The sequence below is a fragment of the Cavia porcellus genome, unplaced genomic scaffold (assembly GCF_034190915.1).
Source record: "Cavia porcellus strain 051 isolate PalLab524CR breed Dunkin Hartley unplaced genomic scaffold, mCavPor4.1 scaffold_1, whole genome shotgun sequence".
Lineage (NCBI taxonomy): Eukaryota > Metazoa > Chordata > Mammalia > Rodentia > Caviidae > Cavia > Cavia porcellus.
Genome location: NW_026947484.1, coordinates 197,098,832 through 197,113,843, shown reverse-complemented (window position 1 = coordinate 197,113,843; position 15,012 = coordinate 197,098,832). Strand labels below are relative to the sequence as shown.

At 33.9% G+C, this 15,012-nt stretch overlaps 1 protein-coding gene across 1 annotated transcript in view; it reads right to left on the bottom strand.

Annotated features, from left to right (window-relative positions):
- LOC100716827 (olfactory receptor 1J21-like) overlaps positions 1 to 3,518 on the bottom strand; it is a 28,167-nt gene extending 24,649 nt beyond the window's left edge. Inside the window, exon 1 of the mRNA XM_003470808.3 lies at positions 2,778 to 3,518. Coding sequence (XP_003470856.3) covers positions 2,778 to 3,269 — 492 coding nt within the window. The 5' untranslated portion in view covers positions 3,270 to 3,518. The remainder of the gene's footprint in view (positions 1 to 2,777) is intronic.
- Positions 3,519 to 15,012: the final 11,494 nt, after the last annotated feature.

Here is a 15,012-nt window from a genome sequence, read left to right as displayed (position 1 = left end):
TCTTCTGGGTATATTATTTTCAGAATTTCTTCTTACAAAGGATTTATTTGTATCAAATGGTTGTAGCAATATTGTTCATTGTGGCAAAATGCTGAAAGGAAAAGAAAGACAGAAAAAGTATGTGGGAGAGAGAGGAGAGCAGAAAGGGAAGAAAAAGAAAGAGAGACAAAAAAAGAAAGGAAAGAAAAAAGGGAGAAAACAAGACAGCAGAAAAAATGGGAAATGAAATTTGAAAATAAAACAGATAAATGTGTTATAGTTTCCCAGGGGTATATAAAAATATAGATAGAACTCACAAAAACAATGTTATACAGTAACAACAAAATGCAGAAAAATAAATATAGTCGATTGATTTAGATGAGGTTCTAGAGCAAGGAGATCAAAGAATCAATGAAGAGGTATTTAAATTTCAATGAAAAGTGAGCGAACATTAAACACAGTCATGACCCCAGGTAGCTTTGAGAACGTATAGTTGAAGGAGGAAGAAAGCAAGTTCAACAAGTTTGTTGTTATTTCAAACTAGAGAATTTTTAGTGAGCATCTCTTCTAATATCGTAATTTAAAATCTGTTCTCATTTCTCACATATGAAGACATACCTTTAAAGCTACAGCACAATATCTATACACACATATTTTTAAACTAAGTGTTATATAAATTATTTTGTATTTTTTTTCAATATTTTTGACAATGTCAAAGGTGAATTTCCAATAAAATTATTAAAAATATTGCTAAATTTTTATAAGTCCAAGTGGCTTCCAGAACACAGACTTTGACCTCACACACACTAATCAGAATTTCATTTCCACTAAATATTAGTAGTTTAGTTGCAGGACACTACTTACTAACCTTTTCTTAGCCAGAGATTTAGCTCAGTGGTAAACACCTGGCTCAAAAGCTCTAGGTTAGGGTTAGGGTTAGTTCAATCTCTGGTACAAAAAAAGAAAAAGAAAAAGAAAAAGAAACTTAACCTCTCTTAAATTTGAATTTCCTTCTGTATGACAAATGCTACAGCTGAAGGGAGTATGAATATGGAAATGTCTGTTTCAGTAATCAGCTTATCACAATGAAATTAAATACCTTTCCTTAAACTTAAGCAATTGGACTAAAGTATAACCCGGTGCTCCTTGAGATAGTGGGTCAGGGAAGTGTCCGTTTTTCATTTCAAAAAATACAGTTGCATTAACTCTGCTGAAATCCTGCAAGAATTCGGGTACCTGTATTTCCTGATGTCTTGGCTGGTCATTATTCAACCCACATCCAGAAAAACGTACCATTATCAGAGCGACTTATCGCTCATAATCTTTGTACCACCTGGAGGGCCACCATAAATCTCCACACTCGCTGTCATGCATAATACTTCACTGACATGGAAAGGACCTAAAGACTCAAATTAGGTTTCTGTTCACAGTTTAAAACATGTATCTGATCTGTCTGGATCACTGTCTTGGCTTTCTCCAGAGAGGCATCTCATTCCATTTTTTGACCAGGGACACTCACCTTGAGAACATAAAAATGCATGCCTGTCTGTAATCTCTTTATAATAGCAACAAAGTTTTGGAAATGGTAATAAATTTTAAAAACCTTGTGAGAGTAGGTGAAGGAGGGAGTTGGTAATGTTATGCAGTGGGTACTAAAATTATAAACAGTAAAAATAAATTGGTCACTTTATTGCACTTAGTGTGAATAGAGATGAGGATAAAATACCATGTATGTCTAAAATGCAAGAAAATCTTTCTGAATTATTTCACACAAAGCAGTGGTAAATGTTTGAGGGAATAGATTTTCTTTCATCTACTTGAACATTGTACACTGTATATAAACACCACATAGTACCAAATAAATAGTGCCATATTTATATGTCAACTAAAAATAAGTGAAAAAACTAGCTAAGAACAAAAATAAAATTAGATTTTCAACTGCTAATGAATAGTGAATAATTAAAATCAATTTCAGATTCATAACAAAATTAAAAATAAAGTCATGGACCTGCCACAGAATTATTTTTATTACCTTGAAAAATGGAGAAAAACATTGCTTCTAAAAAAGACTGACATATCCAATAGAAACAATAAACATGTGTTGGCTACACACTAAAAATAAATAAAAAAGAAACATATATACAGAATTCTATATAAAACCTTTCTGTAAATTTGAACTTTAACAAGAAAATTAAACACAGACAAAAGTGTAACTAAGGCTGAAAACTTTCTGTCACAAGAGTCAGTAAGATTCAGCAATGCAGAGAGGAAAGGACGAACTTGTGGGACTGACAAGCTGTCATGTTTAGTTCACACGAAAGCAGTGCACATTATGCTGAAAATATTCCTCTACTACATAGATTTCTCAGAGCTTCTTTCATATCCCGATTCCTCAAACTATAGATGAAGGGATTCAGCATGGGTGTAACCACGCTATACAACACAGTCACAATGACATCTTTATCATTAGTGTTATTGGATGAGGGGAAAAAATAAATAGCAATAATTGTTCCATAGTACAGAGAAACAACACAGAGGTGAGAACCACATGTGGACAAGGCTTTGCAGATTCCCTTTACTGAGGGAGCCCTCAGAATGGTGGCCCCAATGTGCCCATAAGACATCACAATGCAGACAAATGGAAGGGTTATGACTATGGTTCCTAAAATGAGGATGACCATCTCATTGACAGTGGTATCTGAACTGGACAGCTTGAGTAAGGCAGAAAGGTCACAGAAAAAGTGATGGAGAGTGATGTCCCTCGCAAAAGAGAGAAAGGATAATAGAGTTGTATGAACAAGGGAATTGGCAATGGATAAGACCCAGGACACAATTACTAGCAGGAAGCAGCGTCTCTGGCTCATGATGGTGGTATAGTGCAGGGGGTGACAGATGGCCACATATCTGTCATATGCCATCGAGGTGAGAAGGAAGCTGTCAATATCAGCAAACATTATGAAAAAATATGACTGGGAAATGCACCCAGCATATGAGATGGTTTTACTATGAGTCAGCATATTCATGAGCATCTTTGGAGCTGTGACTGATGAGAAAGAGATGTCAGTGAGAGCCAGGTGGCTGAGGAAGAAGTACATGGGGGTGTGGAGGCGGGAGTCCAGCCTGATGAGCAGGATGATGAGCAGGTTCCCCAGCACTGTGGTCAGGTACGTGACCAGGAACAGGGCGTAGTACATGCCTTGTTCTTCCAGGTGGATGGGGAGCCCCAGGAGGATGAACTCAGACACACTGCTCTGATTATCCCAGTTCATACTCTTGCTCTTCCTCCTCATCCTTCTCTTCTTCCTCCTCCTCCTTCCTCTTCCTCTGCTTCTTCTCCTTCCTCTTTCCCTGCTCGTTTTCCTCCTCCTCCTCCTTCTTTCTGGACATTAAAAAGGACATGGAAATATGAAAAATGAGAAGTCATTTTGACTCTTGCATAATAAAACCTGGTTTAGTAATAATCAGTATATGCCTGTTAACTCACACTGAACACACTAAAATGGACTCTTGGCAGCACAGGATATTGTCAACCTGGAAAACAAGTAAGTACCTTTTGAACAAGCTGTGAGCACATCATAATGGTTGTGAGACCACACCAAATTATACCTCCTTAAAGAAAATTGCATTTATGTTCAACATTTTTTTTCTCTCATTTTTTTATTTATTTAAAGAAAAGGAAACGAAAAAAAATACATGGAGATTAAAAAAAAAGGGTAGAAATAATACTAAATTACAGACAAACAAAAGGTAAGAAATTGCCAGTTTCATGTAATGTGAATAAACTGTGACTTACCAATTAACACATTGGGTATTTCTCAACTTAAACCATCATGTTCAAGTCCTTAAAACTCCAGGATATTCTACACTTTGCTAGTCGTTTTTCAATTTTCAAAAGAAGGAGTTTTTTTTTTGTCTGTCTGGAAAAAACAAATTAAATCATTCTGTTTTTATGATTCATAACACAGGTTTTATGCCAAGGACTTTAACTATTTTGTCATATTTCTGACATGTCCAGTGCATCACTAATACTATCATCTTTCTCTTTCTCTTTCATGATATTTAATCTTAGACTTATTCATGTGTGGAGCAAAATAATAGATAATTACACCCTAGTGTATGTCAGTAGAGATATAAAAATATTGCATATTTTAGGAAAAATCAAAGACCTAGTGGTGATTGAACGAAAGCAAAAGAAGTTGTTTTTCACCTTTCAGAAATTATTGGTCAAATCACTTCGAAAGAAGTTGGTTTTCATAGAAACTTTGTTTTCTATGAACAGTGTCAATATATGGACAATGAGTTCAAAATAAATTACTTTAATGGAGCTGTTTGCCACACTATGAGATAAGGATAGGTACAATCCAGGGTTAAGGAGCACTCAGTCAAAAACACAAAAAAAGTAGCATACAAACAAGAAAATACATACAGTTACAATACTAATGTAATAATGTAAATCTTACTCTTGCCTTGCATGGCCCTTAGATAATCAGCACAGACCCCTTCAGCTACAAGGCATGGGAAAGTTTTTCCATTTTTCTTTTTAAAAAAGGCAGAGCACAGTGGAACAGCTGGTGGCCACAAAGAACTCAAAGAACTCTGCAAAGGGCAGAAGACTTACCAGTTCAGAATCTAACAAGGTAGATACACAGATGAATATTTGTTCACAGCTCCTAAAAAACTGGTATGAATTCTGATTTTAAATAGCATGTGGAAGACCTTGAGGGAACTCCCCAAACAGAAGACCCAAATTAGAGACAAACAGAAAAAATTGCCTCACTATAGATGACTCTTGGGGGAAGAAGTACTCACTGAAGCGGACGTAAACAGTTCACTCTTGGAGGAGTAATATTAAAGCCAATAGGCAGTTATTACAAACACCTTGGTTCACAAAACTCCCTATCTTCTGAATTTACCTTGGGGAAAATATGGTTCAGAGTTCATAACAAACCAAGCTGAAGGTGTAGTGTTGGGTCCTGACCTAGATCCCCACGCTCCCAAACGAGTGTACAGCAAAGGCTTAAATAAGTGAGACGAAGAGTATGATTTTACAGCTCCAGGAGGATCACCACCCTTCAGCTGAGTTTGAGACTCTGAGAGCTAAGACAAAGAGCTTCTCTGGACTACCCACATTGATTACATCTCCAAACAAAGAAAAGGGATACTGAGGAAAGTGCAGGAAATGTGCAGGAACTTGGGAGTCACTTCAAAGGCTTCTCCAAGTAGTAAATTATGCAAAAGAAGGAGAACCCTCTTACCTGAATGATGACATTCATGGTGGAAGGGGCACTGCAGGAGTGAGATGCCTGCAGCTGCAGCCTCTATTTATTTAATTAATGTTGAAGGCAATGTGTCCTCAGCTGTGGCCTCATCCTGCCTCTGCGGTTCTCAGCCAGGACCAGTGACTCACAGAGGTTTACTTACTATGAATCAGCGCCTATCGCCAGGCAAGGGGCCTAGGCCTAGGACACACTCACAGATAAACAAAGAAAGACAATTAGTTACTTTAAATCCTGCTCAGAGACACTTCATAGTGCTCTTCAGCAGTTAACAGTTTTGCTATTTGAAGTCCTATTCTATTTCAAGATCACTTTCATATCTTCACGCTGTGTGGACAAGGGAACGCATATCTCATCCTCATCACTGGAGCTGGGGAATGAAGTTTGCTTTCTGTAAATCTCAGTTTCTGCAAAAATGCTACGGTGTCAGCATTCTACTCATGCAAGACTCTCACAATATCATAAGACACTTCATTATTTGTTTTCCATTCATATTTTCATAAAAATTGTTCTAAAACTTATTCCTTACATTTCATTTCTTCAATGCCTGGTAGAAAATAAATATTGTACACTCATTACTGAAATGAAGGTGGGTGAATATCTACAAGTGTTGTTAATTGGTTCTATTTATGTAACATACAACTGTACGTAGAACAGCTACTTGTATGTAGAAATCATAGGTGACATTTGGACTTTAGAAACATTTCTCATGGATCAAGTTGATCATCAGTTTCCCTGATCATAATACTGTTTTTTTTAAATTTTCTTTAAAGAGAAAAAAAAAACAAACAGAAAAAGGTTAAAAAAGAGTACAAGTAATACAGAATTTCAAAAAAATAAACAGAGGGCCAGGGGTTTAGCTCAGTGGCATAAGCACCTGCCTGGCAAGTGTGAGGTCGTGAGTTCGATCCCCAGTACCACAAAAAGAATAAAAAATAAAAAATAAAAATAAACAGAAATCACTAGTTAATAAATTACATATTGTCATCTTAGTAATAGTTGTTCAAGTTACAAACTTAAAGCATACAAAGTGGACATTCAAATAGTGAGACTACAAACAGTTGTGTTCAATGATCCAACAAAAACTTAGTAATATGGTTACTATCTTACACACTTAAACATACATGCAGTTGTGTCCTTTAGAGCACTTTCTTTTCCTCTCTTTCTTACAATAACAATTACATATTTTGGGTTTATTACACCCACAGTTCTTATTACTTCATAACACTGTTTTTGACCTGCTTGCTTTCACAGAGGTCAAGGGTTGACAAAATGTTCTCCTTTCCCAATCAGAAGAACATCATTGGCACGTCCCTCTTCCCCTATATAAGTGGAGAGAAGAAAAATGTCAGAACTCTGCAAGATTTCTCATTTGATGAAGGTGTGCAAGGAATAATATCTCTTAGAATTAATCAATGACATTTTTACTTCCTCAGGAACAGAGCGTTTTCCAGACTTCATTTGTCTTTTCCTTACCTAGTGTTTTTCCTTCTTTCTGAATCCTGCTCAAAGAGTGCTCTTGCCAGAAGTGGGTGCTGGTGTACTCCTGTAGTCCAGCCCTTGCAAGAATGAGCCAGGAAAACCATTTGCAAGTTCAAAACCAGACTGGGCTACACGGTGAGTCCAAGGCCAGCCTGAACTGCATAATGAGACCCTGTCTCAAAAAGACAAACAAACAGTCAAACACAGGGCTCTTGCAATGGCTTATAATTAATAATACAAAGCACTCACATATGCAGACAAAATGAAATTAAAAAGCAACTAAGTAAAATTAATGAATATTTCAGTGAAAATCATTTCAAACAGACTGTTCATGTACAAAAATGGTCAAACCCAGCAATAATCAGGGAAAGCCATACTAAGCCCTCAATAGGTTTCTGTTGCATATAAACATATGGGAAAATGTATTTTTGAGGATGCTCTTTGAAGACAATAATGAGTGTTAACCAGGAGTCTTAGTCATTTTAACTGTTTGAACAGTGGGAAATTATAATTGAACACTGGAAATGAACATTGCTATGGGCCAAACACTCCAATATCAGATTTATACCCTCAAGACATTTTATTGAGTATTATTTACAAATGTAATTATATATCCTTAAGGTAGACATTATCTTTGATTACTACAATAAATTACTACAATGATTACTACAATCAAGTTAATTACTACACACATCATCTTACATAATTGTGGTAATTCTTGATTTCCTTTGCTTAGAAACATTTTATAATAGCTTATATCAAATCTAACCTTAAACAAAATAATGTGCTTAGTATATCACTCCTAGAGAGATTAGAAAAGTTAAGTGAACACTATGCCGGAAAATTTCCTGATTTCTATGTATTAGTACATTTTTAAAATAAAAAGTGAGAAATGTTATATATAGTCTTTTATAATCTGCTACTTCACTTCATGGAGTGTCGTGTTCAGGTTTTTTTTTTTTAATTTTATTTAAGGAGAAAAAGAAAGAAACAGAAAAAGGGTACAAGTTACACAGAATTTCAGAAAAAATATGCAGTAGAAAATCACTAGTTAATAGATTACATATTATCTTAGAAATAGTTGTTCAAGTTACAAGATTAAAGCATATAAAGTGGACTTTCAAACAGTGAGACTGCAAACATTTTAGTTCATTGACCCAACAAAACTCAGTAATATGGTTATCTATCTTACACACTTAAATATATATGCAGTTATATCCTTTAGAGCACTTTCTTCTCCTTTCTTTTGTACAATGACAATCGTGTTCAGGTTTTAACCTCAATAAATTCATGTTGACATCGTGATCACTTAAATATATAACAAATCTTTATTTCTTGCCCTCATCCCTCCATATTTCCCCTTCTTCTCCCCTTCTTATTCATTTAATCATATCAGTAGTAATCTCCCTTCTACTTTCAGGTTATCTTTTTTAGATTTCATATATTAGGGAAATCCTATGATATTTTTCTTTCTGCGTGTGGTTTATTTCACTTAACACAAACTCCATATCTATTTATTTTCCTGCCAATGACATAATTCAATTTTTCTTAATGACCGAATAATAATTTATTGTGTAGGTATATTGCATCTTCTTTATTCTTTCATTTGCTGAAAGTATCTTTGTTGGCTCCAATCTTAGGTGTTTTGTGTGACACAGTAAACATGAGTTTGCAAATATCGCTGTCGGTATCCTTCGGGGATACACAAAGCATGGTAGGCCAGGTCATGCGGGAGTTCTATTTTTGTTTTTTTGTGGGACTTCCATACTGATTTGCATTGCAGCTGTCTGGATGTAATAATTTATATTCCTGTTAGCTGTGTAGAGCAGTTCTTTTTTCTTGTATGCTTGTCAGCATTTATTATTTTCTCTATTCTTGATAATAGCTATTTGTCCTGAAGTGGGATGGAATTTCAAAGTAGTTTCTATTTGCAATTCCCTAATGGTTAAATTGTTTTATATAATTATTTGAGTTGTTTCCAAGTTTTATGTATTTCTGCTGCTGTGCTGCTGTAAACACAGGTGCAGACTTCCTCTCCCCAAACTGAAAAACCACATCTACAAATTGACATTTGAGACGAATGTGCAATTCTCATATAAAGAAATACAAACAAAATAAATATATGAAAAAAATGTTCAACATTATTGGCCATTTGAGAGATGCAAATTAACTAAGATTCCAACACTACAATTGTGTCTCATCCCAGAAAGAATGGTTATCATCAAGAAATCAACCAATAACAATTGCTGGAGGGGCTGTGGAACAAAAGGAACCCTTCTCTGTTGTTGGTGGAAGTGTAGATGGGTGCAAGCACTGTGTAAATCAGTGTGGAGATTCCTCAAAAAACTAGGATTAGAGGTTCCATTCAGCCCAGTATTTATCCATTCAGCCCAGTATCCTAGAAGAATTAAAATCATCATACCACAGTGATATATGCACACCCATGTTTATAGCAGCACAATTTGTAGTAATTAAATCTTAGAAACAACCCAGATGCCCATCAACTGAAGAATGGATAAAAAAAGATGTGGCTTTTTATACAATGAAGTACTACTCAGTCTTAAAGAACAATAAAATTGCAACCTTTATAGAAAAATGCAAGCATTTTGAGACCATATTCATTATTGAAATAAATGAGAATTACATATGTAGATTTTATTTTCTCCCTTGTGTGAGAAATTGAAAGATACTAAGATCCAAAATGTATGACAGATATTTGTGAAATGAGAAGAAAAGATCCAAAAATGAAAGAGGAACTAGGATGGAGGAAAAGGTAAAGAAAGGGAATGCAAAGGAAAAAAACAAGACAGTTAAGATAGTTGCACTTAGTTTCTTTTAGTTCATTGAGAAGAAAGGTTTGTGCTAATATCATTGGGAGAATTTTTCATGCCCATGTCTTCTACTCTGAGTAACTACTTTGAAGACAAAAATATGCAATACATGGATAGACAGTTTTCCATCACCATTTATTTAAAAGGCTCTCTTCACTCCTATGTATATTTCTGTCTCTTTTGACAATATCAGATGGCTTATTGTGTGGGGTTTTTGTGTGCTTTATTGTATTCCATTGCTCTAATTTTTGTACCTGGCTGCTTTTGTCACTACATTTTGTAGTACAATTTTAAATTGGATATTGTGATGTCTACAGCCTTGCTCTTTTGGCATACAATTGCTTTGATTTTTCTGGATATTTCATATTGCCATTTAAATTTTTCAATCATTTTTCTAGTTCTGTGAAGAATGTCATTGGAATTTGGATGAATATTTCATATAATCTATATATTGCTTTTGGTAATACAGTTGCTTCAATAATGTTGATTCATGATTCAAGTCAGTCAAGATCATTTGGGGTTCTTCTGTTTTTAGTGTCTCCTCTATGTCATGTCTCATTGCTCTAAAATTTTCACTTCAGAGTTGTTTCATCTAATTGGTTAGATATTCCTCTAGATAGTTCATATTTTTTAGAAGATGTGGTGCATAAAAGTATGTCTTTAATTCTTTCTCAACTATTTCATTATCAGTGTATAGAAAAGCTACTGATTTTTTAATGTTGCTTTCGTGTAACAAATAAGTTGTGATATTTTGCATAAGGAATATTGTAGGTGAATTTTATGCCACACAACACATAAAAAAACACAACAATGGGAATAAGAAAAACTAAATAATAGATCAAAACTCTTAAATCAGGAAAAATTTGTGTGTGTGTGTGTATACACAAAAAAATGGATTGTTATGGGCTATTTGTGTGCCTCCCATCATAAAATTATTATTGAGGCCATAAGGACCAGTGTCACCAAATTTGGAGAGCAGATCTTTAAAAAACTAAAGAAAAGGTAAAGATGGGGCTCTGATACAATTAACTAGTGTCCAAGAGGAGACGTCACAGTACTCTCTCCTTTCCTCACTCCTCTTTCTTTAACCCAAATGAAGATGTAATTGTAAGGTTGCTTTCTTCAGGAAAAGGTCCCTCAAAAAGAAGCCAAACCAGCTGGAATCCAGCGTGAATTGCTGACCTTCTGGTCCTTGGGAAAATAAACTTCTGTTGTTTAAACCAACCAATCCACTGCAGATTGTTACAGAGGCCCAAGCAAATAAAGTGACTGTGTGTATAAGTATACATGCACCTTTAGACATGATAATTCATTGAAATCAACTACAAAACCTGCTGGAATCAAAAACACAAAATTTGGGTTAGGTATTTCCTTCTGAGGGAATATAAAATGGTAGGATATGTATAATTCAAGAATAGATTCAACATAGGTAAATGGAGGCAACTTGAGACCATCCTCATAAGTGAAATAAATCAGACTCACATTTGTAAATATTGTAATGTCTCCTTAGCATATAACTGAAAGAGTAGTAAGATCCAGAATGTATAATAGATATTGTGACAATGAAAGGGAAAGAAAGTGCTCTAAAAGACATAACTGTATGTATCTTTAAGTGTGCATAATAGACAATAGATAAACATACTAATAAGTTTTTGTTAGTTCATCAAACAGAAGGAGTTCTACTGTCGTTGTTTGACTGTGCACTTTTCATGCTTTGATTTTGTGACTTGAACAATGACTTCTAAGATAATACGTAATTTATCAACTAGTGATTTCTTGCTTTTTGGGTGAAATTCTGCATTATTTCTACCACTTTTTTTGTTTTGCTTTTTTTTCTTGAAAAAAAAAAAGAATAGATTCAAGGGCTGGGGTTTAGCTCAGTGGCATAAGTGCCTGCCTGGTAAGTACAAGCTGTGATTTTAATGCTTGGTACAAGAAAAAAAAAAAAGGATAAATTCAAATCGTGCTCTCCAAAATGTAAACTATTTCTTGTTTAATGACATTGGTCTTTATTTTTATTGTTGAGTATCAGTTATGTAGAATGATATATTTTATTAAATATACATCTTCCTGATTTATAATACTTGAACATATTTGTGCTTCCCATTACTTTCTCCATTTCTATCCTCTCACCCCACTATTTCTCTAATAGTCTCCATTCTACTTTTGTGCCATTTTCTTTTTTCTAGATTCCCCATGCATTAAAGAAAATGTGATACTTGTCTTTTCGGTACCGGCCTACTTAACTAATGGAACTAATACCCATTTCCATCCATCATTGTGCAAAACACATAGTTTTGTTCTTTATGGCTGTATGATTTTATTATGCATACATATCACATTTTGTGTGTCATTGGTTTGGTGACAGATATCTGGAATGATTTCAGAACTTGGCTACTGTGAACTGTGCTGCAATAAACATCTTTATACTCTGTGTTGATTTTGATAATATATTTCTAGGTGCAATGTTTATTATACAAAAGAGAGCCTTTATTGGTTATTGTTTATACATTAAACTTATGTAACCTGAAATTTATACACTTATTAGCACCAGACAGAACTCAGACTCACAGCCTATTTTACCCACAGATGGAAACTCATCTCTAACCACAGCTATGTATTTAGTGTGTTAACCTAAAATAATAGCTCTTCCTTTAATCTGTTATAATGTGAATATTGAAACATTTTACATGCCAATATATAAATAAATCTCAACTCTTAAAACTCAATCTCTTCCCCCAAAAAAGTAATAAGAACTAAGGAGTAATAAAATCCAAAATGTGTAAATTTTGTTGTAAAAAAGAGAGGGAGGAAAAAAAAAAGAGCTCTAACGGATATAACAGCAAGTGTGTTTAGGGGTGTCAAATAGCTGACTATATTAATGTTTTTGGATCATTGAACACAGCTGTTTGCAGTCTCTCTGTTTGAATGTCTACTTTGTATTCTTTGATACTGTGATGTGAGCAACTATTTCCAAGATGATAATATGTAATCTATTAACAGGTGATTTCTTACTATTATGTTTTTTTTTTTTTGTAGTTCTGTATTATGTGTAACCTTACACTGCTTTGTTTTCTTTTGTGTTTTTCTCTTTTTCCTCTTAAATAAAAAAAACCTCAATCTGTTAAACAATCAAAGCCTAAAAGCAAAAACATAAGAAAACACCTTGATAAAACACGCATCATTTGTTTCTAGTCTATTTGAGTAACGTGAGCAAAGATTATTTTAATATTTTAAAGAAACTCATGTTTTTTAAAAATTTTATTTAAAAGGAAAAAGAGAAAAAACAAAACAAAACAAAGTGGTGCAAGGGTACAAGTAATACAGAACTACAAAAAAAAAAAGTAAGAAATCACCAGTTAATAGATTACACATTATCGTCTTAGAGATAGTTGCTCAAGTCACAGTATCAAAGCATACAAAGTGGACATTCAAACAGAGAGACTGCAAACAGTTGTGTTCAATGATCCAACCAAAAACATTAATAGTTTCTCTAATGTAAGTAATGATTCAAATATATAAAAGTATGTAGTAATCATGATTCCCCATTATGTGGCCTTGAAGCCTTATAAAGTTTTCACTTATTAATTGGAAAGGCTTTATTCTTGGCTTCTTGATATGGAACCTCATGTTTTAACTAACTGTGCAATTACACCCAACTTAATTACATACCATTAAAACATAACATTTAAGACAAAGGGAGGATCATATGAATCAAAGACATTTAGCTTGGTTATATGAATATTTACCTATCTGTAAGGAACTTTAACTAGAACTTTTGGAAGATAGCATGGATCCAAAAGTTAATGCACAGAAATATACATACATTCGTAAACTCGATAAGGATGTAAATAAACAAATGAATGAACTAAGGAAACTAATGCGGGATTTTAGTAAAGAAATGGGAAAATTTGGGGAAAAAGAAAAAATCTTTAAAATGGACACATTGATAAATCAGAGTTCAAAATTGAGTGGAAAGTGTAAGCAGAAGGCTCAATTAAACAGAAGACTGAATCTCAGTGGTTAAAGGCAAATTAGATGATTTTTTTCATTTAGTGACCAATAAAGAAAAATAAGATACTATGAAAAATACACAATACAATTAAATGGTTTACAAACCTAATTTGAAATTCTTTGGCACAAAGTAGGATTTGAATTTTGGACTATTGACATAGAAATTCTGTTTATGAAAATTATGAAAGATCTCTAAAATCTTGACATACAGAAAGGTCATCTAGGTACAGGATATAGAAACTCAGATATGACCACAAAAGAATGTCTCAATATATACTATAGTTGAAATATCAAGAAGAGAAAGAGAAAAAAGCAAGAAAAAGCAAAGAAGGAAGAAAATAAGAAAAATTTTAAAGCTGCAAGAGAAGAGCACCAACTAATAGAGGCAAATTTATCCAAATAATACATCTCTTGGCTGAAACTTTAAAAGCCAGGAGATCATGAAATAACATCTTTAAAGCCATGCGTGAAAAAGCTCCCAAACTAGATTACTATAGCCAGAAACTAGCACACAGAATTGAAGATGAAATAAGACCTTCCAAGAGAATTGAAGAAAAAAAAAAAAAAAAAAAAGACCTTCCAAGAGAAGCAGAAACTAAAGGATTTCATGACCACTAAGGCAACAGACATTACTTCAGAAGACACAGAAAGGAAATATTTTTATATATTCTGATCCAGAAGACTCAAGCAAGATCAGGTTTTCATCTCTCCAGGGTGATAGTTAAAGTAGGTATATACATTCCTTATAACCCAGTAATTCTTCTGGGTATACTGCTTTCAGAATCTCTTTTTACACTCAAAGGCTGTATTTGTAGTGAATGTTTGTAGCAGCATTGCTCATTGGGGCAAAATACTGAAAGGAAAAGAAAGAGAGGGAAAGAACATGGGAGAGAGAGGAGAGCAGAATGAGGAAAAGAAAGAAAGAAAGAAAGAAAGAAAGAAAGAAAGAAAGAAAGAAAGAAGAGAGGAAGGAAAAAGAGAAGAAAAAGGAAAATGATCTTTGAAAATCATGCATGTAAGTGTGTTATAGATTTCCAGAAAAATATAAAAATATAGATACAGCTCACAAGAACAATAATAGACCATAAGAACAAAATACAGCAAAATAAATACAGTCTTGATTCATTTAAATGAGGTTCTGGAGCACAAAAGATCAAAGAATCAATGCAGAAGTATTGAAATTTCAATGAAAACTGAGAGAACACTAAAAATACTCATGACCCCGGTAACTTTAAGAAAATACAGTTGAGAAAGGACCGAAGCAACTTAAACAGTTTTGTTGTAATTTCAAACTAGAGGATTTTTAGTGAGTATTTCTTTTAATACTATAATTTAAAATCTGTTCTCATTTCTCACATATGAAGACATACACATTTAAAGCTACAACACAACATCTATGCACACATATATTTAAACAATGTATTATATAT